Source organism: Aotus nancymaae, unplaced genomic scaffold (genome assembly GCF_030222135.1).
Source record: "Aotus nancymaae isolate 86718 unplaced genomic scaffold, 86718_ANA_hifiasm-v0.15.2.pri h1tg000089l, whole genome shotgun sequence".
In the NCBI taxonomy this organism is placed as follows: Eukaryota; Metazoa; Chordata; class Mammalia; order Primates; family Aotidae; genus Aotus; species Aotus nancymaae.
In genome coordinates, this window is record NW_026988504.1 from 21,483,163 (window position 1) to 21,508,722 (window position 25,560).

General features: G+C 54.8%; 2 protein-coding genes, 1 long non-coding RNA gene and 1 other non-coding gene across 10 annotated transcripts in view; all 4 read left to right on the top strand.

Moving 5' to 3' along the window:
* The window catches only part of PLEKHM1 (pleckstrin homology and RUN domain containing M1), a 53,854-nt gene extending 48,868 nt beyond the window's left edge, over nt 1–4,986 (top strand). For 3 of the 5 annotated variants that reach the window (XM_064369238.1, XM_064369239.1, XM_064369242.1), the window contains 3 exons: nt 992–1,055; nt 1,576–1,733; nt 2,925–4,986. In XM_064369238.1, the coding sequence (XP_064225308.1) occupies nt 992–1,055; nt 1,576–1,733; nt 2,925–3,036 (334 nt within the window). In that variant the 3' untranslated portion in view covers nt 3,037–4,986. Of the gene's footprint in view, nt 1–991; nt 1,056–1,575; nt 1,734–2,924 lie in introns of those variants that run through there. The other 2 variants (XM_064369240.1, XM_064369241.1) reach the window with 2 other exon arrangements.
* Nucleotides 4,987–6,260: 1,274 nt separating this feature from the next.
* Nucleotides 6,261–9,247, top strand: LOC135271656 (uncharacterized). Its single transcript, XR_010339777.1, has 3 exons — nt 6,261–8,160; nt 8,560–8,689; nt 9,116–9,247. It is a non-coding gene; the product is annotated as an uncharacterized LOC135271656 (long non-coding RNA).
* On the top strand, nt 6,621–6,682 carry LOC135271787 (U7 small nuclear RNA). The gene has a single exon (XR_010339912.1). It is a non-coding gene; the product is annotated as a U7 small nuclear RNA (small nuclear RNA).
* A 1,365-nt stretch (nt 9,248–10,612) lies between the features above and the next one.
* The window catches only part of ARHGAP27 (Rho GTPase activating protein 27), a 33,162-nt gene continuing 18,214 nt past the window's right edge, over nt 10,613–25,560 (top strand). For 2 of the 3 annotated variants that reach the window (XM_064369243.1, XM_021673698.2), the window contains exon 1: nt 10,613–11,269. In XM_064369243.1, the coding sequence (XP_064225313.1) occupies nt 10,613–11,269 (657 nt within the window). Of the gene's footprint in view, nt 11,270–15,377; nt 15,461–25,560 lie in introns of those variants that run through there. The other variant, XM_064369246.1, reaches the window with a different exon arrangement.

Here is a 25,560-nt window from a genome sequence, read left to right on the forward strand (position 1 = left end):
ATCCTGGGGCAGGTTCCCAAGTATCCTCTGACTTGGAATAACCCCTCACCCCCAGTACCCACACAAACACAGCAAGGCCAGGCAGGTTTTGTACCAGGGGACCTTCTGCAGCTGTTTCCTCTCCATCTCTCAGGATGCAGCCCACTGGATCCCTGCCATCGGTGTGGTGGAAACTAGAGCCACATTGGCGGCTCAGTCCTTGTCCTCTGCTCCCACCGCCACCTCTGAAATGGGATCTGCTGTACTTAGGACACATCGCATTTGCTCTGAAGTGAGCTGTACCTAGGACACATCTCACTTGCTCATGTAGCACTAAAACCAAACACTTGAATGTCTGTCCCTCAGCCAAGCCAGGGGCCACAGCAGGGCAGAGGCCACATCCTGTGCGTTACTGTCCCCAGCATGTAATGGTGGCAGTAATGACAACAGCCTACATCTCTAAGCATTCACCAGGTGGACAAGCGTGCAGGCTCTGGAGCCAGGCCCCTGAGTTCAAACTCCAGCTCTCCCACCTCCTAGCTGCATGACCTCAGCCAAGTGATTTAACCTCTGTTTCCTCTTCTCAAAATTGGGGTTATGATAGTACCAGCCTCACAGGATTATTGTGAGGATCAAATGAATGAATGTCCAGTTCCTGGTCCCAGGTGTCAGAACCCATCCTCCTCCTCATGATTAATTACATGTTGACTGTGAGCCTGGCACCAAGCCAAATGCTTTAAATAAGTTACTTAACCCAGACAACTCCGTTTCCCCGGGGGGGAAACCCGAGGTTCGGAGAGGTTAAGAACTTGCCCAGGGTACCACCAGCTAGTTAGTTACCTTGAAGACCAGGTCTCAAGCCCGGGCAGGCCAAATTGCGCTCCTAGCCCCTGCCCCACCCAGATGGGAGGTGTCTGCCTGGTAAGCAGCGCCAGGGGAATGAAAACAAACAGTACAGGTTGGCCCAGGTCTTGGAAACCTTTCTAAAGAATCGTTTGTGTTTTGTTTGAAGGCTCAACCACAGGAATTATCTCTTGGAGTCTCCACATAGGTTCAGCATTGCTGACCTCCAGCAGGTGAGAGTGTCATGCTTCCCCTGCCCAGACTTCTAGAGAGACTTCATTCTAGGAGAAATCAGCAAGGAAGATGGGACAGGGGTGTCTGTAGTTTGCTGAAGAAGACAGCAGTCTTCAGCTTTTCTGCAGCTTAGGATGGGTTGCCCTGCCGCCCCAGCTTCCTGGGCAGGGACGGATACCCCCAGCACCCCTGGAATAAACAAGCACTCCAGCAATCCCAGGATCACAGGGAAGAGAGTTTGGAATGCTCCTTTCCCCAAGGGGAGAGCACAGTGGATTTGGGTCTCATCTATAAATCCCATAAGCCCCCAGCGACCTTGGCACCCACGTGCTGGATGCTCAGTTTGATTCAGGGAGGTTTTCTTTGCTTGCCCGCGTGGAAACTGGGAGCAGAAGTTCTCCAGGCAGGGAGAACCATGACGCCTCAGTGCAGCTGCTTGAAAGGCCTGGTGCCTCAGTTTACCAGCCCTCCACAGATCACAGACGGGGAGTATGAAGGATTCCTACTTGCCCTCCGCAGATCGCAGACGGGGTATATGAAGGATTCCTCAAGGCCCTGATCGAATTTGCCTCCCAGCATGTCTACCACTGCGACCTGTGCACCCAGCGCGGCTTCATCTGCCAGATCTGCCACCACCACGACATCATCTTTCCCTTTGAGTTTGACACCACAGTCAGGTATGAGGGATACCCAGCCAGCCGCCTTCCAGCCCCACCCTCCCCGACGCCCACAGCCAGGCCCAAGCACACAGGGCAGCAGGCCTTAATCTTTGGGCAGGAACATATTGAACATCTGCTTTGTGCCATGCCAAGGGGTGGTGCAGTTCTTCAGGGCAGCCCATGCCCTGGGCAGTCATGGCCAGCTCCGGTCCAGCTCAGGGGACAGACAAGCCCTCCCAGGACTCCTCTGCCTCTGCAGAACCATCTGTCTTCCTAAAGAAGAGGTGGCTACTGGCTCTCTGCGTGGAGCCTCCTGGCACCTCAGTGTATGCATGGGTTGAGGAGGGTCGTATGAGTTACTGCCCTGCACTGTTGGTGTGAGACTAGGCACAAAGTGGGCACCTGGTGGGTAGTACCTGCCACTGCCACTGCCTCTGTTGCTGAAATGATCCCTCTTGTTCCCAGTTATTGCTCATTATCAGCAACCACTCAATGGAAAAATTCATCCAGACCTTCCTATATCCCATGTGGGAGTAGAAAACTGAACTGGGAGGATTCATTCTTTTTGTGTTCACTGGTCAGGATTCAGCCCTGAATGGGCCTGGGGCTGAGTTTTTAAACTTACACAGTCTTGGCCGGATGCAGTGGCTCATGCCTGTAATCCCAGCACTTTGGGAGGCCAAGGTGGATGGATCACTTGAAGTCAGGAGTTCGAGACCAGCCTGGCCAACGTGATGAAACCCTGTCTCCTCTAAAAACACAAAAGTAAGCCAGGTGTGGTGGTGGGCACCTGTAATCCCAGCTACTTGGGAGGCCGAGGCAGAAGAATTGCTTGAATCCTTGCAGAGGTTGCAGTGAGCCAAGATTGTGCCACTGCACTCCAGGCTGGGCAACAGAGCAAGACTCTGCCTCAGCAATCAGTCAAGTAAGTAAATGTTTTTAAATATAGGCAAGAAATCTTAATGAATCTCAAGCAGCATTTATGAAAAATGCAGTAGGACAGAGGATATATGTGTGCGTCGTGTGATGTATGAGTAAGCACTGTTTCAAGAATCTCTGGTTCCAGGACGGAGAGGCACAGTGTGCATGCATGGGTTACACAGTACATCACAGCTGTATCATGGGTTCTGGTCAAAAGCGCTGGCCAGTGTGGCCACAGGGTAATCTCCAAACCAGCCGGCACCAGCAGGTGTGCTGCTCTCTCCCCAGGTGTGCCGAGTGCAAGACCGTCTTCCACCAGAGCTGCCAGGCTGTGGTGAAGAAGGGCTGCCCCCGCTGTGCCCGCCGGCGCAAGTACCAGGAACAAAACATTTTCACCTGATGCCCATCTGCAGACCCTGCTTTGAAGTCTGGGGGTGAGTGTGCTCAGCCATCCCAGCTGGGTTTGCCATCAGCTCAGGATACTCACCATGTCACAGCTGTGTCCCCTTGTCAGGAAGACCCTCAGATGTGACCAGAGCACCGGCCTCGCAGAGAAAGCCCAGGAAACCCCCGTGATGTGCCCTGGCCCTCCCACCACCCCTCTGCTGCAGGAGGCGAGGACACCACCAGATGCTCCCTGCCTCGGGGAAGACGGGCCTTTTACTTACCAGGCCCTGGCTCACCAGTGTCCCGGCGCCTCTGTTAGGGCCGCTCACACACTGGAATGGAGACTTGGGAGCATTTTCAATTCCACATTTCTGATTTAAAAGGTCTAGTTTTTTAAGGTGGGTTTTTCCCACCCATATTTCAATAGAAAGTATTTTTTTATTCTTGACCCTACATGAGTCACCCAAGAAATCCAGACATTCTCACTCCCAGCGGATGCACAGGAGCCACTCAGGCCTGGCCTGGAGGCAGCGGGTGGCTGGCGGGCAGGCCACTGCTGAGACAGGGCCTGTGGGCCCACCCGGTGCCTTTCCTTGGCCCTCACTGCCAGTGCCAAACCTCCCATTGGCAGAGCAGGGCCAGTCCTGGTAACCCCGCTTCTCTTCTGTCTCTTTACTCCCCACCCCACTGCTTCTCGCCTTCTGAGCCCACCCCTTTCTCAGCATGGGAGCCCCTAGCTCTTCTCTAGCCTGGGGCCATGGCCCCATTAGGAGAAGGAGAAATGACTGGAAACCAGCACTGTCAGCACTTTGAGCCCTCCTGGGTTTAGGGAGGGTGCCACCTTGCCCACCCCTGATCCCCGTGCCCTCCTCACCCCTCTACAGACAGGGGCGCTGCCGCAGATGCTCCAGGCCCACCTTGGTGGGCACTCGGGGTCACACTCTCTGCCTGACTGACTCCTGCCGGGACACAAATAGGCAGGACCCCAGAGACAGCAGGCAGCTGGGCCCTGCACTGTGAAGTGACCCGGTCCTTCGCTGTAAGCTGTGCAGGGCGTGCGGGGGAGCTGCCCTGTGGATGCAGCCTCGGCCTCACAAAGCCATGAAATCCCAAAGCATCACTGAACTTGCCCAGCCAGGACACTGGAGACAGCACTTCCTGGAGCAGGATTGCCTTTGAAGGGGCCTTGGGGCTGGGGTGGGAGCCTGGAATTGTTTGCAAAGTGATGTTCAGACCCTCCAGGTTTCAGAGAAATGTGGGTTTGCTGATCTGTCACCTTCTCCCACATCTCCTGGACCCAGCAGGCCCCAGCAGGCCCTCGTCTGGCTGTCTTGCCTGTGCTCAGCTTGGAGTCTGAGGCCTCAGGTAGAGATCCACCTGTCACTGTCAGAGATAAGCCTACGCCCACCCCTCCCTGGGGGCGATCAGCTGCTGAGTCACCCACCCAGCCTTGGAGCTGGATGCCTGTGCAGCAGAACAGAGGCGGTGGTGGCAGGCAGGTGGAGGCTGCACACAACTTCTCCTGGTCGTGGTGCGCACCTGTGCCCAGACACCAACGCCTCCTAAGCCGGGAGCTGGGTTATGCACCCGCCATGGCCCACATAATGCTCCAACACAAGCCCGGCCTGATCAGAGCCCTCATTGCCCCATCCTTGAGTGGGCAGGAGCCTGACGTGGGGAGGGCTTGGGCCTGTGCAGATTCTTCCCAAAGGTGCCCTTGGAGGCAGCAAGGATGAGGCCCTGGGGGCCGGTTCCCCAGAAGAGGCCAGTGCTTTCAGATGCGCTGACTCTTCCCCCCACACAAAAGGTAGTGCCCACACTATTTTTAAAATGTTATTTTATGCAATACACTGTTCATAGTGAGTGGGGCTCTGGCCCTGAGGAGTCTTTGCAATGCGTTGAAGGAATTACTGCCGTGTGAGTTTTGAATGATTTTGCAGTAAAGACCTGATCTTTCTCATCACTGGTCTGGCTTCTGAATTCTAACACTGCCACTTCCTGGGGGAAGACCACCAGCCATGCATTACTGTCTGACAGGGCCCCCCACCCTCCTGTTAGTCAGTCCCTGGCACAGGGGAGGGCTTGGGAGGTCGGTGGCTAACACTTGTAGGCAGAGGGCTTGCATGCCAGGAGTGGACAGGGAGAAGAGAGTGAGAAAGCCACCTTGCCAAGCCCAGCAGTTGGGGTCTCCCTGGGGTAGGATCTCAGGATCTCTGGAAGGTGGACCACACTTGTATAACAACTCAAGCAGATCCCACGCTGGTGGCTTCTTTTCCTGTGACTTAAATGTCAAAGCACAGACCCTTGACACTGGATCATGTGAAACCTCAGAAATACAAGGGACATTTCTCAGTGGAGAAATAAAGGAGAGAGAGGGCTCAGGAATACAGGGGACATTTCTCAGTGGAGAAATAAAGGAGAGAGAGGGCTCAGGAATACAGGGGTCATTTCTCAGCGGAGAAATAAAGGCGAGAGAGGGCTCAGGAATACAGGGGTCATTTCTCAGCGGAGAAATAAAGGAGAGAGAGGGCTCAGGAATACAGGGGTCATTTCTCAGCGGAGAAATAAAGGAGAGAGAGGGCTCAGGAATACAGGGGTCATTTCTCAGCGGAGAAATAAAGGAGAGAGAGGGCTCAGGAATACAGGGGTAATTTCTCAGTGGAGAAATAAAGGAGAGAGAGGGCTCAGGAATACAGGAGACATTTCTCAGCGGAGAAATAAAGGAGAGAGAGGGCTCAGGAAGGACTGGTTATTTAAGCAGAGCCCCCGATTCAGGGCTCATGGTTTTAGGGCTCAAAATGACTTACTTGGCTGCTGATCTTCCTCATAAGTTCCAAGAGAAGCCCAGAGGACCCCTCCTAGGGGAGGCCCACACCACTGTCCGTTGTAAGAACAGGAGCAGGAAACAGACTAATTCTCAGGGAAATCAGGTTGCAGTGAAATGGGATAGAAACAGACAACATTCAGGTCTGTGATTTCCTGTCCTTGAAGGCCCCTTTCAGAAGACAGGGTGGCACCCTCTGCCCATCTAGGCACCCTACCTTCCCCCAAGGGCCTCACCTCCCTCCAGTACAGTAGATGGTAGGCCCAGAGAAGAGAAGAGAAACTTGAGGAGGAGGCCCAGTGGAGGACCACAGCACACGACCTGGTGCTGCCCTGCCGGCGGCTCAGCCCCTCTCAATCCTCAGCAAAGCGGCTCTATTGTTTCCCCTTCTCCCCACCTCCTTTTTTTTTTTTTTTTTTTGAAACAGAGTCTCACTCTGTTGCCCAGGCTGGAGTGCAGTGGCATGATCTCAGCTCATTGCAACCTCTGCCTCCTAGGTTCAAGCGATCCTCCTGCCCCAGCCTCCTGAGTAGCTGGGACTTCCCCTTCTCTTCTGCCTCAAGGAGGACAGGCGTTTTGGAGATTTCAATCCAACCCCTAAGAGCTCATCACATAATATAAGCAGTTATAATAGCTGATAAGGCTGGGCGCAGTGGCTTACACCTGTATCCCAGCATTTTGGGAGGTGGAGGCGGTCGGATCACCTGAGGTCAGGAGTTCAAGACCAGCCTGGCCAACATGGTGAAACCCCGTCTCTACAAAAATACAAAAATTAGTGTTATAGTTCTTTTAGAATTTGTCTAGCAGGCTTTCCGGTTTTTGCCAGAAAGCCCCCCCCACAAAAAAATCAAATAATTTTTAAAAAACCAAAAATACAAAAATTAGCTGGGCATGATGGCAGGTACCCAGGAAGCTGAGCAGGAGAATCACTTGAACCCAGAGGCGGAGGTCGCAGTGAGCCGAGATTGTGCCACTGCACTCTAGCCTGGGCAACAGTGACTCTGTTTCCAAAAAGAAAAAAAAGCTGATATATTGTGTGCACTGGGGCACGTGGTAAGCACTGCTTAGTGGACCTCATTTAGTCTTCCCAGTAATCCAGTGAAGTGAGTGTTACTATCCCTTTTATAAGAAAGCTGAGCTGCAGAGATAAGGCAGAACCAGGCAGAGCTCCCAATGTTTACCAGCCGGCAAGCAGCAGAGTGGGGCATCATACCTGCCTGACCCCAGACAACGACCATCACCACTGCCAGCCACTGCCTGGCTGTGGTGCAGGTCGGGAGGGACCTAAAAGGTAGGGAAGGAGAGAAGATTCCTCCAGTAACATTTTCTAAGCTTGTCGGGCACCAAAGACCAATGCTGAGTTCTGCCGTGTGCCTACCCTGGAGGATCCCAAGATGCCACCAGGCCTCAGACAAACTGAGACTATCAGAGGAAATGTGGACTCACGGGCGGGCAACGCCTAGCAGGGGCAAAGATACAGGAATAAGGGAGTTCCAGAAGGAGCATAGCCAGATTCAGCTTCCCAACCAACCCTGGACCCCCAGGAGGTGGTGTCAAGAGGGGCCATGGCCTGGGGTGCAGCCCATCTTCCTCCCAGAACACTGGCCTGACTCGGACAGCTTTCAGCACACACAGCTAGGTCCACAGGCACAACTTCATCCTTGGGGCCCCTGAGGGCAGGGGGTCTGCTGGGGCTGGGGCTTGTGATATCTGGAGTGAGTGCAGGGTCAGGTCAGAGGGGCCAGGCTGCCTGTCCAGAGAGGCAGATAATTCCCAAACAGAAGACCCCAAGGCAGAGGGCCCTGGGGCAGGATTCCCGGCCTCCAGGAGGCTGTTCTGAGCTTACCCTGAGGACGGATTGGAGAGTGGCCCTCCTTCCCCACGAGGATCAAGAGGGGGTGGGGGATGGTGGGAGGGCAATCTGGCCAGAAGAAGCTTCGGGGGTGGCTCCCGCCCTCCCCAGTCCTACCAGCTCAGCCCCGTGGCCTCCTCCTTCCTGGAGACAGCCAGGTGTGGCCCAGGATCCCGGGAAGTGCAGGGGAGGGGGTGGCGTCTTCGCTTCTCAGGCGCCGACCCGGCCCAGAGGGGACAGGAAGCCAGGACACCGGGGATTGTCTCTCGCAACCTCAGCCCAGCCCCAGTCCGGGAGGAAGTTCTGCCGGGCGCTCTCCGCCGGTGCCTCCCTGGTGATATTGTTCAACAGGAAACCGGGCAGCGCGGGAGCCGCGCGGTCTAGGAGGGAGCGCGGGACGGCGATCCCACGCGCGCCTGCCGGGACAAGTGGAGGCGACGCTGGCGAGCAGACGCCCCGAGGTGCCCGGGCAGGCAGGGTCGGGAGTGGGGCGCCGAGCGGGGGTTGGGGTGGGAGGTGGGGTGGGGGTGGGGAAAGGGGCAGGGTGGGGGAGGGAAGGGTGCGGCAGGTGGCGGGTCCGCACCCGGGAGCTCGGCGCGCCTGCTCCCCTTGTCTCCGCGCTGGGGCGGGAGCTTCGCGGGCCGCATCCCACGGGGAGGAGAAGGTAGGCGAAGGGCTTCCCTCTATCTGGGGGCGGGAAGGGAGCAGGCCCAGGCCCTCAGCGCCGACCCAGGCGTTGACGCCTCTGTAGCTTGCGTCGCCTGGGCAGTGGACGCAGGGGACCTAGCGACGGGTGCGTTCTCGCGATCCAGTGCTCCTCCAGGCTCCCCCAATCCTTCCTCTTCTCTGTGTTTCCCCAGGGTCGGGGAAGGAGCAAGGCCCGGTCCCCTTCTTATCTAGCCTAAGACGCTGAGCTCCGGGCGTCCCTGCGCTGGGAATCCCGCTCGGAGTTTTTCCAGGCCGGGCCGGGCTGCGCCCGGAAAGGCCCTGGTGAGGGAGAAGGTGGGCCTGGAGCGGGCGGGTCTGCAATCCAGTTGGAAGGGCTCTCAGTAGGTGATTCAGGGTGCAAATGACCTCCCCGAGAACGGGAACGCCCGGACGAGTCAACCAGCCCCAGCCCGGCATTCCCAGAGCAGCGCGCTGGAGAGACGCAGGGACAGCAAATCCCCGGGGGGGGGGGGGTTGGGGGGAGGCGGGGCAGGTGCGGCCCCACTCTCCATGGGTTCCGCTCGTGACCAGCCGGCGCCCCTTCAGTCGCAGCCCTCCTGGCCTTCTGCTCCGGGCCTTGTCCCAATGCCCCCCAAGGTCCCCAGCAGAGACATTCAGGCTCCTCCTCGCCCCGCCCAGACACAGCTGCTTTGGGTATCGGTGACTGCACTCCTGAGCGTCCCTGTCCCTCTTCACTCCCTTTGTCAGCTCCAGTTCCGCGCAGCATCTCCGGCCTCGCCCCTGGAAGCCCCGCCCACGGCGATGGTAGGGGCCTAACCTGCCGCCACCACCGGCTCCGCCCACCCAGCCCATGGGCTCCCTGAGGCCCCCACAGCCGACGTGAGTGCTCTGCGGGGTCCAGGGGGAAAGGGCGCCGGGGGAGTGTCCTCCTTGGGGTTTGTTGGCCCACCTCTGGGCAGCTCGATGACCCCGCCTCCGGGGCCCGGTGTGCTTAGTGACTCAGTTTACACCCTTTCCTCGTCGAGGAACGCTTGAGAAAGTGGCGAAGGAGCCCTGTGGGGGCCCCTGTTGGACCCTGCTCCTTCGGTCCCTCAGCTTCGGCAAGCGGTGGTCTCCGGGCCCCTGGCCCGGGCCACTTTATGGGGAAGGAGGAGGTGTGGTCAGTGTGGGAGTTTGGAGGGCCCAGGCACCGACTCGTGGCTTTGGTGGAGGGGCGCAGGTCCATTTACTTAGGCCCTCCCCCATCCCTAACACACCGGAGCCGGGGCGGGAGCGGGGCTTGTAACAACTCGGGAGAGCTTTGAGGGCCCCTGCTCTGGGACTCCGCACGGATAGTCACTGTCTCAGAGTGCATTCTCCAGGGGCCACTCTTGTGGGGACACTGTAGAGGTCACAGGGCAGGTTGGCAGGCCGCAAGGGCGGGGCCTTTCTCAGGAGGCGGCCTGAGACCAGGAGAGCAGGAGGCGGTGCGGACCGGGCTGGCGGGCGGGCGGGCCGGGCTCCGGCTCAAGTCTGCGGTGAAGCCGCTGAGGAAGGAAAGAGAAACCCAGAGAACCGGTTACCCCGCCTTGGCAGCGGAGGCCCTTACACCAAGGCCCTTGGACTAAGCGGGGCAGGGACAGCCCCCAGGTAGAGCTGTTGGCCCGGCTGCCTGCACAGCCCGCATCCCAACCCTGACCCGGGGCCGGAGCGCAGGCTCCTGGAGGGAGGCGGTGCCACGGGACCCTTTGCGGATTCTCTGCGGGCGGGAGGCCTCCAGGCAGGACAGGACCGGGAAGCGGCAGGATGTCTTCCCACTTGACTGACGGGAAAACTAAGGCTCAATCAACTATTAATAAGCAAGCGTGGTGTCTGCCTTAGAGAGGGCAATCACCCCTAGTTTTAAAGCCAAGGCTTCTCTCACAGTCTATTTGGACCAAGACTAGCCACAATCTCCCACCGCAGGACTGAAGCGAGGCTCAAATCTTAAAATCAACCCCACGGATCAAAGGGGTTGTCCTAATTCGAGCACTGAGTTTAAGAATGGAAGCCTTAGATATAAGTGTAAGAATCGAAGCCTTAGATGTGATTTTATGCAAGTCCCCATTTTAGAGATGGGAAAACTGAGGCCCGAAGGCGAACGGCGAGTGCATGATCGGGACTCGAACCCAAGTCTGTCCTCGAGTTCGGGGCTATTCCGGGCTCGGCGGTCTTGACCTCCGCGGCCCTCCTCCTTGTTGCCCACAGGAAAACGCCGGGGCCGCCATGGCGGCGGACGTGGAGGGGGACGTGTACGTGCTGGTGGAGCACCCCTTCGAGTACACCGGCAAGGACGGGCGCCGCGTGGCCATCCGGCCCAATGAGCGCTACCGGCTGCTGCGGCGCAGCACCGAGCACTGGTGGCACGTGCGGCGAGAACCCGGTGGCCGCCCCTTCTACCTGCCCGCGCAGTACGTACGCGAGCTGCCCGCGCTGGGCAACCCTGCCGCCGCCCCGCTTCCAGGTCCCTACCCGGGCCCGGCGGCCCCCGAGCCGCTGGCCTATGACTACCGGTTCTTGAGCGCGGCGGGGGCCGCGGGCCCCGAAGGCACCCCCGCGGAACCCCGAGGCCGCGCCAGCTCCCTGTGCGGCCCTGCGCAACGCGGCACTGCGACCCAGCGCAGCAGCCAGGCGCCGGGCCTGCCCGCCTGCCTGTACCTGCGGCCCGCAGCGCCCGTGCGGCCCGCGCAGTCCCTGGACGACCTGGCGCGCACAGCCGTCTCGCCTCCCGCCGGCCTCCTCGGAAGCAGCGGCAGCTTCAAGGCCTGCAGCGTGGCGGGCTCCTGGGTGTGCCCGCGGCCCCTGGCGCGCAGCGACTCAGAGAACATCTACGAGGCCATCCAGGACGTGTGCAGCCCGCCGCGGGAGGAGAGTGCGGAGCAGGTACGACCCGGGGCGCAGAGGCGGGGAGGCGAGCTGGGGACCGCGCCCGCACGGAGCCGGGACGCCAGGAGACCCGCTCGGCTCAGCGTCGGGCACGACGCCCACCTCTGTACGAAGACTTCGGATGAGCTTCTCTCCGCAACCGCGAAACGGGAGCGGTGGAGGCCCCCAGTCCCTCATGTGCAATTCCCAGTCTCCAAAGCTCCCTGGATCCCAAAGGTTTTGCGCTTGAACTGATGTGAGACTGTTGATGGTCTTTATTTACCGCGCTTGTGTGAATATTCATGTTTTGCTGCAGAAATGCAAATGAGCTCGATGGTCGGCTGCTGCCCCAAGCCCTGCTGGGAGGTTATGTAACCCACAGCAGGTGTGTGCCCAATATTATCTTTCCAAGTCCCAGCTGTTCCGTATTCAGAAGCGCATCTGGGCACGGAAGAGGGGGATCGCGGGCCTACAGCCTGCTCAACTGCCTTGCCGGTCTCCCTGGGGTCAGATGAGAAGGTGGATGTGAAAGTCAGGCGTCTGCTTCTCTCTGAGAGTGCTTCCAGCATTTTAGTTCCTTTTTTAAAAGAACTCTTGATGGGTTTGTTTCGGAAAGAAGTCCGGTTATGGTGAGGTCGTTTATTCCCCTCTTCAGAATTCAGTTGTGTTAATCTGGGAAATCGAAAATAGAGCACGTTTAAAAACACTCTTACATTCTCAGAACACTCTGGGTGACCCTGACATTTTGAACTTTAGGAACTTTAAAGGGAGGGGCAGCCCGAGGGGGGAAAAAGGATGCTCAGACCGTTCTGCCTTCTGCCACCGGTTGTGTGAGATCTCGGGCCGGTTCTCTTCCTCTCTCAGGGTCTCGGTTTGTTCTTTAGCCTAAAGGGAGGGAATGGACAGATGACCTCTGAACCTTGGGAGCCCCTGATTTATTTCGCTGTACTTGATGTCATTACCACGAACATTGATGCCTACCATGTGCCAGGACTGAGTCCGGGATGCCCAGAAGAAGGAGGCACGTCCCCGTAGGCCCGCTGCTGGGTCTTCCATCCGCCCATCTCATTACAATGCAGAGCTCAGGTTTTGAGGTTAGGGAAAGGCGAATTGGACTCTGCTGGGTCACCTGCCAGCTGCTGACAGCCACTTCACTTACACGCAAGGACGCTCCCCCAGGCCCAGCGTCCTCGGGTGTAAGCACAATACGTAAGGATTAGCGTTGTAAGCCTTGTAAGCGTTGTAAGCGTTGTAAGCGTTGTAAACGTGGTAAGGCTTCGAAGCGCTTGGCAGCAGCAGGGGGTCCACCCAGACGGTCTGGGTCGTCCTGGGTCGGCTTCCGTGGGACTCGGGCTCCTGCAGCGGCAGCCCGCCGCCTTGTGGCCAGGGTGGAGAACGGCACCCGGCGGGCGGGGCTGTGGACCGCGGCAAGTTCCTCCTGTCTTACGCCCCTGCCAGCAGGTCAGGCAGCTTCTCTGGGATGGGTGGCTGGATGCCAGCGCTCTTCCTTGCCAGCGTCCCTCCGTTTCCTGCGCAGGCTCTCAGTGGCGCACTTGCGGGCCTCTCCACATTCTCTGTCCTGGTGACGGTGAGAGGGTGCCTGCCCGTCTGAGCGGAGCCCCTGAAGGTGGGGGAATAGCCTTGCCCTTTGAACCTCGCATCTGGCCCAGGGTCTGGCTCAGAGTGCACAGAGAGTGTGTGTTGGGCAGGGCAGAGGAGCGGTCTTTACCTATGAGCCCTTTACCTATGAGTCAGGGCTCTGTAGGTCTGCCCAAGGGCTACCACCCCAGGGCCCAGAACCAAAGAGGAAGGAGACTGCCCAGGTCCTGACATCTCCTGAGAAGACAGATGACCCCCGCTGCCAGGGCGCCTGCCAGGTGGCCTATCTGCCCATCCTTCCTCCAGCTCCAAGCAGGTTCCCAGTTGCAGGGACATATGGGAGGAGGGGCACAGATGATGGAGGCAGGGGACTTACCCAGAGAGGAACTAGGACATTGACCAGAGACAGGCTGCTCCCTGGCCTCACCCGTGGCCCTAATTCGCTGTGTTACCTCCACAAGTCACTTTGCATCTCCAATCCTGTTTCCTTCCCTGTGCCATGGGTGCAGTAATACTATGTTCCCTGCCATGGTGCTTTATTCAAGAGGCAGCTGTGGGTCTCCCTGGAACTCCACCCCCAACAAAGTCCAGGGTAGGGAGTTGGTTCTGACCCCCAAGGGAACCCCACCTCTGCTCTTAGTTCTCCCAGCAGACATTTTCCCACCGTGATCCTCCAGAGCCATTCGCTCATTCATTCGGCATGAACTAACTGAACACCTGCCAAGTCCTGGTGAGCCTCCGGATTTAGAGAGGACTGAGGCACAGCCACGGTCCTGGGGGACTCGCCCCTCTCGGATAGGAGGCCAGCAAGAGAAGACCTGGGGCCAGGGCTCAGGAGTGGAGCATGGGGTTGGGAGTGGGTGCCTACCTGGGCAGGGCCTCCTAGGCCCTTGCAGGAATATGCACGTTATCCTGCAGCCACTGTAGGGCTTTCAGTAGAGACAGGAGTGGGACTGAGAAAAAAATCCCTATGGCCAGGGCTTCAAGAATGGCCAAAGCTTGGTGGTCTTGTGGGCACGTGGCAGCAACAGGAGGTTTGGGAGGTGGATGGGCAGGGTCAGGGGCTGAGGGAGCTGGGAGGGAACTCAGGCTGGGTTCTAGATTCTCAGCTGGCACTCGTGGGCAGACCGTGGTGCTGCTTACTGAGGGGACAACTTAGGGAGGATTGGGATGGGGAAAAGATGGGGCCCGCCTGGATTTAGATGCCAGGCAAAGGGAAGAGAAGCATGGACGTGCTGACTCAGAGGCCAAGAAGTGTCCAGAAGGATGCACAGGAAGTCATGTGAGAGAAAGGCCATCTAACACTTACCCAAGTGGCTGCCAGAGGCTCAGCTGGCCAGGGGGTGCTGAAGGCAGCGGGCAGTGGGTCAGGAGTGAAGCGAGGGTGCAAACTGAGAGTGTGGACAATGGGCAGAAGGAGAGAGACACGGTGTGGCCAGAGTGGGCCTAGGGTCATGGATGGAAACGTCCCCAAGTTCAGGGGGGTGGGCAGGAGATGGGGAGGCTAAAGGTGGGGAGGGACTTGGTGCTGAGAAGGGATCTCGGAAGAAAGGAGTGGTGGGTGCAGAACAGAGGGCAGGATGTGGGGATGGCAGTGGCACGGGGGCCCTGGGAAGTGTGTGGGGACGCCCATCTGTCAGGCAGCGGCTCAGGGCTTAGGGCAGGCCACTGGCAGGGCCAGGCACCCCCAGAACAGAGGAGCTCCTGCCATGGACAGTGTTTTACAGCCTTGTCACCCCCATGCACTCTCCTCGCACATATTGAGCACTTGGTGTGTGCTGGTCACCATGGGGGACACTGGGGACAAAGTGTGGGAAGACACAGTCCCAAAGGGGCTAACAGTCCTGTGGGCTCCGGCTCAAAGGCCTGTACCCAGGGTTAAGCTCCCAGCAGCCCAGAGGGCAGCCATAGCACCTCCATTTGCCTTGAGTACAAACAGAAGTTCAGAGAGGTTTAGTGACAGGACGAATGTCACACAGCCAGGAAGTGGCTGTGTCCAGGACAGTTCCAGGCCCCCTGACCCCCAGCCCCACCCTGGCCACCAGGTTCAGTTTCAGCCACGTGGCCTTTGGGGTTGGCCACCCCGTTCCCCTCGGCAGGAACAGTCCAAGCCGAAGGCAGGCACGCGCTCCTTCTTCTGAGCATCCTGTGTGCCCAGCCCTGTTGTGGGAGAGTTGATGATGTCCCAGGAGAGGGATGTCTCCTGTTCTCTTGCTGCCCAGGAGAGGGCAGAAGCAAACCCTTCTGAGAGGGGAGAGAGGGAGGCTGGGGGAGGTAAGCAGGGATGACTCCTCCCCTCCCCCAAAGAGGCCACTCCGGGAGCCCTGGGAAGCCCGGCCAAAGGCGGCGCAATAAAGGGACCTCTTCCCCATGGCTGTGGTCCTGACTCTGGAATTTCAGGGTGCGGTCACCAAACCCGCCCAGAGGTGGGAAGGCCCGGGCAGGTGGAGGCGGAGCCGCCCCTGCTGCTGGGGCACTGGCCGCTGGGAGGGAGGCTCCAGCCGAGCCACTGCACCTTCTTCTACAAGCAGCCCTGGAGGCAGCACCTGAGCTGGCAGCCCCGACTGGACGGAGTCCAGGGCCCTCCTTCCTCCTCCTGCGCTGGGAATTGTGAGTGAGCCGTTGCCCCTGGGGGACAAGACGGTGGCCCCAGCAGTTTCCCCACTCTCTCCCCTCCCTTCCCCAAACCCTAAAACCCACCTGGGGGCCCCTCCGCTCTGGATCCAGGCCCAGCACCCACTTCCTAGGACAAACTCTGAGGGCAGCCCGTGGCCGCTGTGATTGAGAGAAAGGAACTGGCCTCGGGACAGACCCATCTGTCCTACCTCGGGGCCAGCCAGGGAGCTTTTGGCAATGGGCCTTGGTAACAGCGGGAAGCTGAGGCCAAGTTGAGGGGACTCCAGGTAGCCCCTTGCCTGTACTCCCTCCTCCAGCAAACCCCACCCCCACCCCCCACTGGGGCGGCCGCCCTGGGGTGGCTCTGCTGGTTTCTTTGCACCTGACCCAGTTCCCTCCCAGTGAGTCACCTGCAGCCCCAGACTGGCCCAGGAGCCCCTCTGCCTGCCTAGGACTTAGGAGACAGCAGCTTCTTGGGTCCCCCCTCACCCTCACCTCACATTGCTGTCCACCCAGAGATCTCCCTGTTCCCCGCCCCCATCCCCTGCAGGCCCCGTGGTCTCCGGGGGTCTCCCTGGAGCCTGTGCCTGGTTCTCACCTCTTAGTCCCTGGCCCCCTTGAGCCCCCAGGAGCCTGAAATGGGCCCCAGGACAAGCCCACCTGCCCCCTCACTTCCTTCCCAAGCCCCAGCAGTTGACCGCACTCTAGACCTATTTTTTTTTAATATTAATTTTATTTCAATAGTTTTGGTGAGCAGGTGGTGTTTGGTTACATGAATAAGTTCTTTAGTGGTGATTTCTGAGATTCTGGTGCACATGTCACCCGAGCGGTGTGCACTGTACCCAAAGCGTAGCCTTTTAACCCTCACCCCTCCCACACTTCCTCCACTTCCAAGTCCCCGAAGTCCATAGTATCACTCTTAGGCCTTTGTGTCCTCATAGCTTAGCTCCCATAGACCCATTTTCTCTGCCCTTCTTAGAGCTGACTGTGTCCAGTAGAGGGAGAGGTGGGCATCAGTACGGAATGCCAGCCTGGGCAGGTGGTCAGTGCCAGGCCCTGGGAAATGGGAGAGTCCATGATCATGACCAGGGAGTAGCCAATGACCAGGAATGTGGTCAGGCTCCCTGCCTGAATGTTAGGGAGATTCGGAGCTGGATCTGTGCCGGGGAGTGGGAGCTCAGTGGCGCTGGATCATATTGAAGGGAAATGGGGCTGCCAGGACTAGGGCTCTGGAGGACAGGGGCACAGGGGCACAGGTGCTCTTGCTAACTTTTGGGAAGCTCTGTTTCCAGATTGCAGAAGGATTCTGGTGTTGAGGGAACTTCCAGAGCTGCTGGGTGAGGCCTGCAGGACCCTTCTGTCCAGATGAGTTTCCTGTGGGTGCCCACCCTGCCTCCTGGCCTTCTTCTGTCTGGGGGTCCCCTGTGAGGCATGAAGGGAGTCGGGCAGGGGCCCCTGTCCAGGCCTCTGTGTCTGTCTAGGGGCTGGGCCACAGACAGGAAGCAAAGGTAGCAGAAGGGCCTGCCTGCAGAATCCTCCCAGCCTCCCCCTTCCTTTCTCCTCCTTGGCCCAGTTAAATGTGTAAATTGCTATTCCCTCCCTATAAAAATAGCTGAACTCCATTACAAATATTTGGATAACAGGAGGAAATCTCAATCAAATGACTGTTAGCATGTTGGTTTTTCCCGTTTATTCTGCCTTCTTACGTGGATCTTAGGCAGTTCCTGTAGCGACATCACAGCGTAATGACGATTGTGCCTTTGGCTTTTTCATTTACCATATTCACCTGGTCAGTGAGTGTCAGCTGCCGTACTAGACACTAGGGAGCAATGAAAAAGAAAGGATGTTCCTGCCCTCAGGTAGCTTACTGTCCAGGAGAAATTGAACAGCAGATCCAGTTATGATATGGTATGGCATGGCAGTTATGATATGGCAAATATGATATGATATGATATGATGTGATATATGATGCATTTGCAAAGAACTGAGGGGGGCATGTTGGAGGAGCCACCCTCCCAGAATCTTGTTGGCAAGAGGGAAATCCAGGAGTGCTTCCTGGAGGAGGAAGGTATTGACAGAGATGAATTCAAAAGGTTTCTACAGTTCCCTCTCATGAAACCCTCTGGACCCGGTTCTTTTTTCAGTGGCAGATTTTTTTTTATTTTTTCTCATCAGTGGTAATTAGTTTATTCAAGTTTCTACTCACTTTTTTTTTGGCCGTTTTATATTTTACTAGAAAAGCATTCATTTTCTCCAGATGTGTAAACTCTCCACTTTTAAATGTTATTATGAATTTTTTTGCGACCAAGTAAATGATTTTTCTAAGTTTTTCATAGGACATATAAGAAAAATGCATATTTTATTTTTATTTTATTTTTTTGAGACGGAGTTTTACTCTGTTACCCAGGCTGGAGTGCAGTGTGCTATCTTGGCTCACCACAACCTCCATCTCCTGGGTTCAAGCAATTCTCCTGCCTCAGCCTTCCAAGTAGCTGGGATTACAGATGTGCACCACCACACCTGGCTTTTTGTATTTTTAATAGAGAGGAGGTTTTGCCATGTTGGCAAGGGTGGTCTGGAACTCCTGACCTCAAGTGATCCACCCCCCTCAGCCTCCCAAAATTCTGGGATTACAGGTGTGAGCCACCTCGCCTGGCTGGAAAAATGCATATTTTCTACTCAAGGGATAAAGGTCCTATCTGCACCAACTCAAGTGTGTTGACTATAGTATTCAAACTTTAATTTCCCTTGTAGCCTTTGGTGCTTGGGAGCGGGGTCTTTCACTGTAATTCAGTTAGAAATGTGTTAAACCCTCCACTCGAACTTTCTCTATAAAGCTCTTCTGTTGCTTTTACTAGTTTTTGCTGTCTATATTTCACTACATTGCTGTTGGGAGCATGCAGATTTCTAGTGTTCTGCTGTTTCAAATTGTGCCTTTCTAGCATTACGTGATGTCCCTCTCTATTCCATTATGCTGCTTAACCTTAAATTTCACCCTTCTGTTGTTACTATGGCCACTCCTTATTATACTTTTTGTGGTTTTTTTTTTTTTTTGCACTTGGCTTAGCATTCTTTTTTTTTTCTACCATTATCTTTTTTTTTTTTTTTTTTTTTTTTTTTTTGAGTTGTAGTTTCTCTTCTTGCCCAGGCTGGAGTGCAATGGCTCGATTTCTGCTCACTGCAGCCTCCGCCTCCTGGATTCAAGCGATTCTCCTACCTCAACATCCTGAGTTATTCAAGGTGGTGCGCACCACCATGCCTGGCTAATTTTTGTATTTTCAGTAGAGACAGGGTGTCACCGAATTGGCCAGGCTGATCTCAAATTTCTGACCTCGTGATCTGCCCGCCTCAGCCTCCCAAAGTGCTGGGATTACAGGCATGAGCCACCTCGCCCGATATTTGTTTTTTGAGACGGAATCTTGCTCTGTCACTCAGGCTGGTGTGCAGTGGTGCAATCTCAGCAAACTGCAACCTCCGCCTTCCAGGTTCAAGTGATTCTCCTGCCTCAGCCTCCTGAGTTACTGGGATTATGGCACACGCCACCATGCCCAGCTAATTTTTATATTTTTAGTCGAGACATAAGGGGTTCCACCTGCCTCAGCCTCCCAAAGTTCTGGGATTGCTGGCGTGAGCCACCGTGCCTGGCCTGTTGCTTGATTATTGTTTCTTTCACCTTTTCCTTCCTTTGCCTGTGAGCGCTCCTGACTGGGCCCTCCCAGGTCGTCTTTGGCCTCTATTTCATTTCAATCTTGGTGTACTTTTGCTCTGAGGTTTGATATTTCTTCTTGACCTTCCAGGCTGCAGATTTGAATCTCAAGAGTGTATTTCTTCTCCTTCCGCTAGTCCAATGACATATTTTAAGTTCTAAAAATCAGTCCTTTTTTATAACTCTGTTTGATTCAAGTCTCCTTAAGAGTTTGTATTTCAGGTGTGATTGCATTCTCCAGTCCCTCTACTTTGCCAATAGCCTTGAATTTATTTTACTAGGTTTTTTTTTTTTTTAAATCAAAGCAATATTTTAAAGTCTGTAGTAAAATCTCACATGTACCCCATTTCCCTGCTCTATCCTCCGTCAACTCAAAAGTCACCCCGTTCATTCATTCCTTCTTCCTTCTTCCAGAGTTTGTGAGTACAAACTAGTATAACTACATATCTGATTACTTAGTTTCCTCTCTCTCTCTTAAGCAAAGGTAATACCTTAAGATAATACATTTTATGAGTAAAATTGCACACCGTCCTGTACGTAAAACAAGATTAAAAAAACTTGTTTACTTTTTGTTTTATTTATTTCTTTGACAATGTAGATTGGATCTAGAGAGGCCGTATCTCCTTCCCTGCAACTACAAATAATCCATTTTACCAGTCCTGTAGCGACAGACACTTGGAACGCTTCCCATTTTCTGCTATTACAACAATACCATAATGAATGTTCTTTTATATACTCTTTGATATATGTACAGGTAGATGTAGGAAAAATTCCAGAAGTGGGATTTTGGGGTCAAAATGTAAATAACAGATATTTGATGAGTGCATCCCGTGAGGCGTATACCAATTTGCCTTCGCCAACACAAACGAGGGTGCCTAGTCCCCACAGCCTGGCCAACTGACTAATGTCAAACTTTTATTTTCTGCCAATCTAACCATAAAATGTATTATCTCAAGATACTTTAAATTTGCATTTCTCTTTCCAGTAAGAGTATTTTTCGTATACTTAAGATCTATTTGTTTCCCCACTCCACCTTTTTATTTTCTGTGAACAGTCTATTTATATCCTTTGCCTGTTTGTGTATTGGGTTATTGGGTTTTTTCTTGTTGAGTTCTGGTAGCTTTTTCTATACTAAGGAAAATTGCCCTTTGTCTGTTATTACATGAGTCGGAATTCCCTCCCCCACCCTGAGCTTGTCTTTTGACTCTGCTAATAGCATTATTTTGCCAGGCAAGTTTCTTAAAACACACTTATGTAGTCCAGTGTAGCAATCGTTTTTTTAATGGCTTTTATATTTTGAGTCTTTGTTACAAAGTCTTTTATATATATATACACACATACAGCATATTGAAGTCATATATATATATACACACACAGCGCATTATATATTATATATTTATATATACACATACAGTATATTGAAGTCATATATATATACACACACAGCATATTATATATTATATATTTTTATATATATACACATACAGCATATTGAAGTCTTTTATATATAGACATATATATAATATATAGGCTTATGTATATACATACAGCATATTGGATTTTGTTTTCTTTTTTGATTATTTTTATGCCTTCATTTAAAAAAATTTAAATCTTCAGGAGGCTGAGGCAGGAGAATTGCCTGAACCCAGGAGGCGGAGGTTGCGGTGAGCCGAGATCGCGCCATTGCACTCCAGCCTGGGTAACAAGAGCAAAACTCCGTCTAATAAAAAAAAAAAAAAAAAAAAATTTAAATCTTTAATCCTTTGAGGGTTAATGCGGATGGAAAGAGTGAGATATGGAGCCTCCCTTATTTATATAATTGTTTATTTGTTCATCTCTGGATGGCCGGCCAGGTGTCCTGTGACCTTTCACTGACAAGTTTGTCTTTCCCCATGACCTATGATGGTATCTTTAGTGCGTCCTGGGTCCCAGCAGTCTGGGGTCTGGTGGCCACGGCTGGTTTAGTGGGTCCTGGGTCCCGGCGGTCTGGGGTCTGGTGGCCACGGCTGGTTTAGTGGGTCCTGGGTCCTGGCGGTCTGGGGTCTGGTGGCCGCGGCTGGTTTAGCGCGTCCTGGGTCCCGGCGGTCTGGCGTCTGGTGGTCGCGGCTGGTTTAGTGGGTCCTGGGTCCTGGCGGTCTGGGGTCTGGTGGCCGCGGCTGGTTTAGCGCGTCCTGGGTCCCAGCAGTCTGGAGTCTGGTGGCAGCAGCTTGTTTAATGCGTCCTGGGTCCCAGCTGTCTTGGGGTCTGGTGGCCACAGCTGGTTTAGTGGGTCCTGGGTCCCGGCGGTCTGGCGTCTGGTGGTCGCGGCTGGTTTAGTGGGTCCTGGGTCCTGGCGGTCTGGGGTCTGGTGGCGGCGGCTGGTTTAGTGCGTCCTGGGTCCCGGCGGTGCTGGGGGCTGGTGGCGGCGGCTGGTTTAGCGCGTCCTGGGTCCCAGAGGTGCTGGGGGCTGGTGAAGGCGGCTGGTTTAGCGCGTCCTGGGTCCCAGAGGTGCTGGGGGCTGGTGAAGGCGGCTGATTTAGCGCGTCCTGGGTCCCAGAGGTGCTGGGGGCTGGTGGCGGCGGCTGATTTAGTGCTTCCTGGGTCCCAGAGGTGCTGGAGTCAAGTACTGGTTTGGTGATTCTCTCTGTTCCCCCTGCTGAGCTGTCGCAGAGTGAGTTTGCATGTCTGTTCCCCAGAGCTGGGGTCGGGCTGCAGGAGTACCCCACTTGGTGGGGGACCCTAGAGGGAGAAGGGATGGTGGTTTCTGCCAGCCGGCCTGTGGGCGTGGGACATCCATGAGGTCAAATATCAGCAGGAATTCTCCCTGTTCCCTGCCTCCTTGGCACCGTCTCTACTAAAAATACAAAAATTAGCCAGGTGTGGTGGCCTGTGCCTGTAATTCCAGCTACTCGGGAAGCTGAGACATGAGAATCGCTTGAACCTGGAAGGTGGAGATTGAAGTGAGCTGAGATGGTGCCACAGCCTTGCAGCCTGGGTGACAGAGCAAGCGTCTGTCTCAAAAAAACAATTATTTTTACTTTTCTTCATGTTGGACATTTTATTTTTTTAAGTTTTAAATTTATTTACTTATTTTTAACTTATTATTATAAAGGTGGGCTCTCACTGTGTTCTTCGGGCTGGTCTCGAACTCCTGAGTTCAAGCAATCCTCGTGCTTTGGCCTCCAAAGTGCTAGGATTACAGGCGTGAGCCACCAGGCCCAGCCTGTTTGAACATTTCCCTCACACTTTTTTACTATTCTCCATCCTCACTGTCACTACCATATAAGCCTGTGGTCTCGGCTACTTGGGAGGACAAGGTAGGAGGATTCCTTGAGGCTGCAGTGAGCCATGATCGCACCACTGCACTCCAGCCTGGGTGACAGAGCGAGACCGTCTCAAAAAATGAAAAGAAAGAAAAGTTGTTCATTATTTCTCATCTGGAAACAGACTTGCCCTCCCAGCTCCCCTTCCCACCCACCTCCGCACCATGTGTCACAGATGAAGGAGTTCCTGTCCCTGCCAGACACAACTCTGGAGCTGGGATTCTGAGAATAAGGCCACTTAAACACGCCGTTTCCTCTCTGCTCCCAAATGCGACCTGCTACTGCCTGAGTCAAGCATAGGCTGGGGCAGTGGGTGGGTGGGACCTGGCTGGCACAGGTAAGAGGCTGTGTCTGAGATGGGGGCTCCCAGGGAAAACCTGGGGCAGGCTGCCCCATCATGGGACCCCGGAAGAAGGCAGGATGGCTCTTGCACTCTTGCCCCCACAAGCTGAGGAGGGCCAAACAGTGGGACAGGCGCGTGCAAGTCTGAAAAGTGATGTCTTTCTCCGTAAACACTCCTCTACCATGGTTATACCTGGCAAAAATAACAATAATTCCTTAATGTAATCTATGACCTAAGGCATCATCGGATGTCCGCCTTACCCTAAACATCTCTCTCGCAACTGGTTCATTTGGTTCAGGAGCCCCTCCAAGGCCACGGCTTACATCCAGCTGTCTCTTAAATCTCCCTTTAAGAGCCTCGCCCTTTACTTCTGCCTCAACCCTGACTTGTTGCCCTGCCTGCCAGGTGTCTGTTTGCTTCCCTGCAGTCATTTCTGTGTTCTTCTAACCCTGGTAGGCAGGTCTGCAAGGCTTGGGCTGGTCGGATCAATGGGGCTCAGCGACAGATGAGGCAAAGCAAGCAGGAGGCAAGAATGATTCGACCTTGAGTGACAGAGGTAGACGTCACTCAGATGCTGAGATGGGGGAAGGAGGTTGGAGAGGACAAATTTGATTTGGGACACACAGCTTTCGACATGTACAAAGGACATCCCGATGGCAGGGAGACACGTGAGCCTGGAGACCGTGCTGTGAGTCTTGATCTACAGCCAGCAGGGCTCTCCCAGCGAGGTGGAGTGGGAAGCCAGGTGAAATGCCCAGCTTGAGGCTGTGGCAGAGGAGGTGGAGCCTGGGGCCCGACTGCTGAGCAGTAGCAGAGAAAGAGAAGGAAAACCAGGAGGCCTGGCCCGAGGAAGCCCAAGAAGGAGAGGATTTTAACGAGCAAACACTGGAGAGAAGTCAGGCCAGGGAGGACCAGATCTGTCATCAAGGAAGTGGTGGAAGGCCTCTGAGCAGTGGGCTGTTTGGCTAAATGAGGGGACAGAGAAGTTGGCTCGAAAAGGAGGAAGAGAAAAAGAAATCAGTTGTAAAAAGTGAATGCAGAGCTGGGTCCTGGGAACAAACACTTTTTTTTTTTTTTTATGAGACAGAGTCTCTCTGTGTCGCCCAGGCTGGAGAACAATGGTGTGATCTCGCTCACTGCAACCTGCGCCTCTGGTGTTCAAGCAGTTCTCCTGCCTCAGCCTCCCAAACAGCTGGGACTATAGGTGCCCACCACCACACCCAGCTAATTTTTTTTTTTTTTGTAATTTTAGTAGAATGGGGTTTTACCATGTTGCACAGGCTGGTCTCGAGCTCCTGATCTCAAGCGATCCATCTGCCTCTGCCTCCCAAAGTGCTGGGATTACAGGTGTGAGCCACTGCACCTAGATGATTTCTCCATGTTACAAAGAAAATGTTGGCCAGGCATGGTGGCTCATACCTGTAATCCCAGCACTTTGGGAGGCTGAGGGGGGAGGATTTTTTGAGCCCAGGAGTTCAAGACCACCCTGGACAACATAGTGAGACTCTGTCTCTAAAAAAATAAAATAAAATAAAAAATTATCCAGGCATGGTGGTGTGGGCCTATAGTGCCAGCTACTTGGGAGGCTGAGGCAGAAGGATTGCTTGAACCCAAGAAGTCAAAGCTGCAGTGAACCGTGATTGTGCCAGTGCCCTCCAGCCTGGGCGACAGAGCAAGACCCTGTCTTAAAAAAAAAAAAAAAAGATGCAGAGGACTTGAGTTTGTTGAAATGAGAAAGGGACAAAGGTGGTCAGAAGGGAAGGGTTGGAGATTTGAGGTGAGACCACTTCCGAGCAAGTGGGAGGCTATGTGGGTCCTTCAGGCCTGGGCTGGGGAGGTTGGCCTGGCTAGCAGGCCCCTGTGCCTTCCACTGGGGGAGGGCGAAGGAATGGTGGATGCACACACAGTTATGTTTGAGGGGGTGGGCAGAAAGTGACCACTCCCTGGTCTCATTTTCCCTTCCTTCCTTCCTTCCTTTCTTCCTTCCTTCCTTCTTCCTTCCTTCCTTTCTCTCTCTCTCTCTTTCTTCCTTTTCTTGACGGAGTCTTGTTCTGTCATCCAGATTGGAGTGCAATGGCTTGACCTTGGCTCACTGCAACCTCCACCTCCCAGCTTCAAGTGATTCTCCTGCCTCAGCCTCCCAAGTACCTGAGATTACAGGCAGACACCACCACGCCCAGCTAATTTTTGTATTTTTAGTAGAGACAGGGTTTCTCCATGTTGGCCAGGCTGGTCTCAAACTCCTGACCTCAGGTGATCCGCCTGCCTCAGCCTCCTGCAGTGCTAGGATTCCAGGCGTGAGCCACTGTGCCCGGCACCTCATGGACCATTTCTGATCCCTCCTGGCCCCAGCAGCCCTGCTAGATCTCTGCCAGCCTTACTTAGACCACAGGCTGTGTGAGCCCTGAGGAGGCCCCACCCCAGCTCCCACCCTGCCCTGGAGGAGCAGGCCAGGCAGGCAGCTCCATGAGGTCACCCAGAGTTTGGGGCCTGAGTCCAGAGCCGAGGGCACTCAATCAAAACCCAAAGTCAGAAAAGCAGAAATGCAGGCCCGATGTCCCCCATCCCCAGGGGGTGGGAACCCATGGTCCGCTCGGCTCTTTCACAGAGCCAGCCCTGTGATGGGGCAGGGTTGACAGCTCTGTTCTACAGATGAAGAAACTGAGGCCCAGAAATTCAAGCAGCTGCTCAGCGAGAAGCTGAAGTAGAATCTAGACAAGAGCTCAAGTTCGAGACTCCGGCT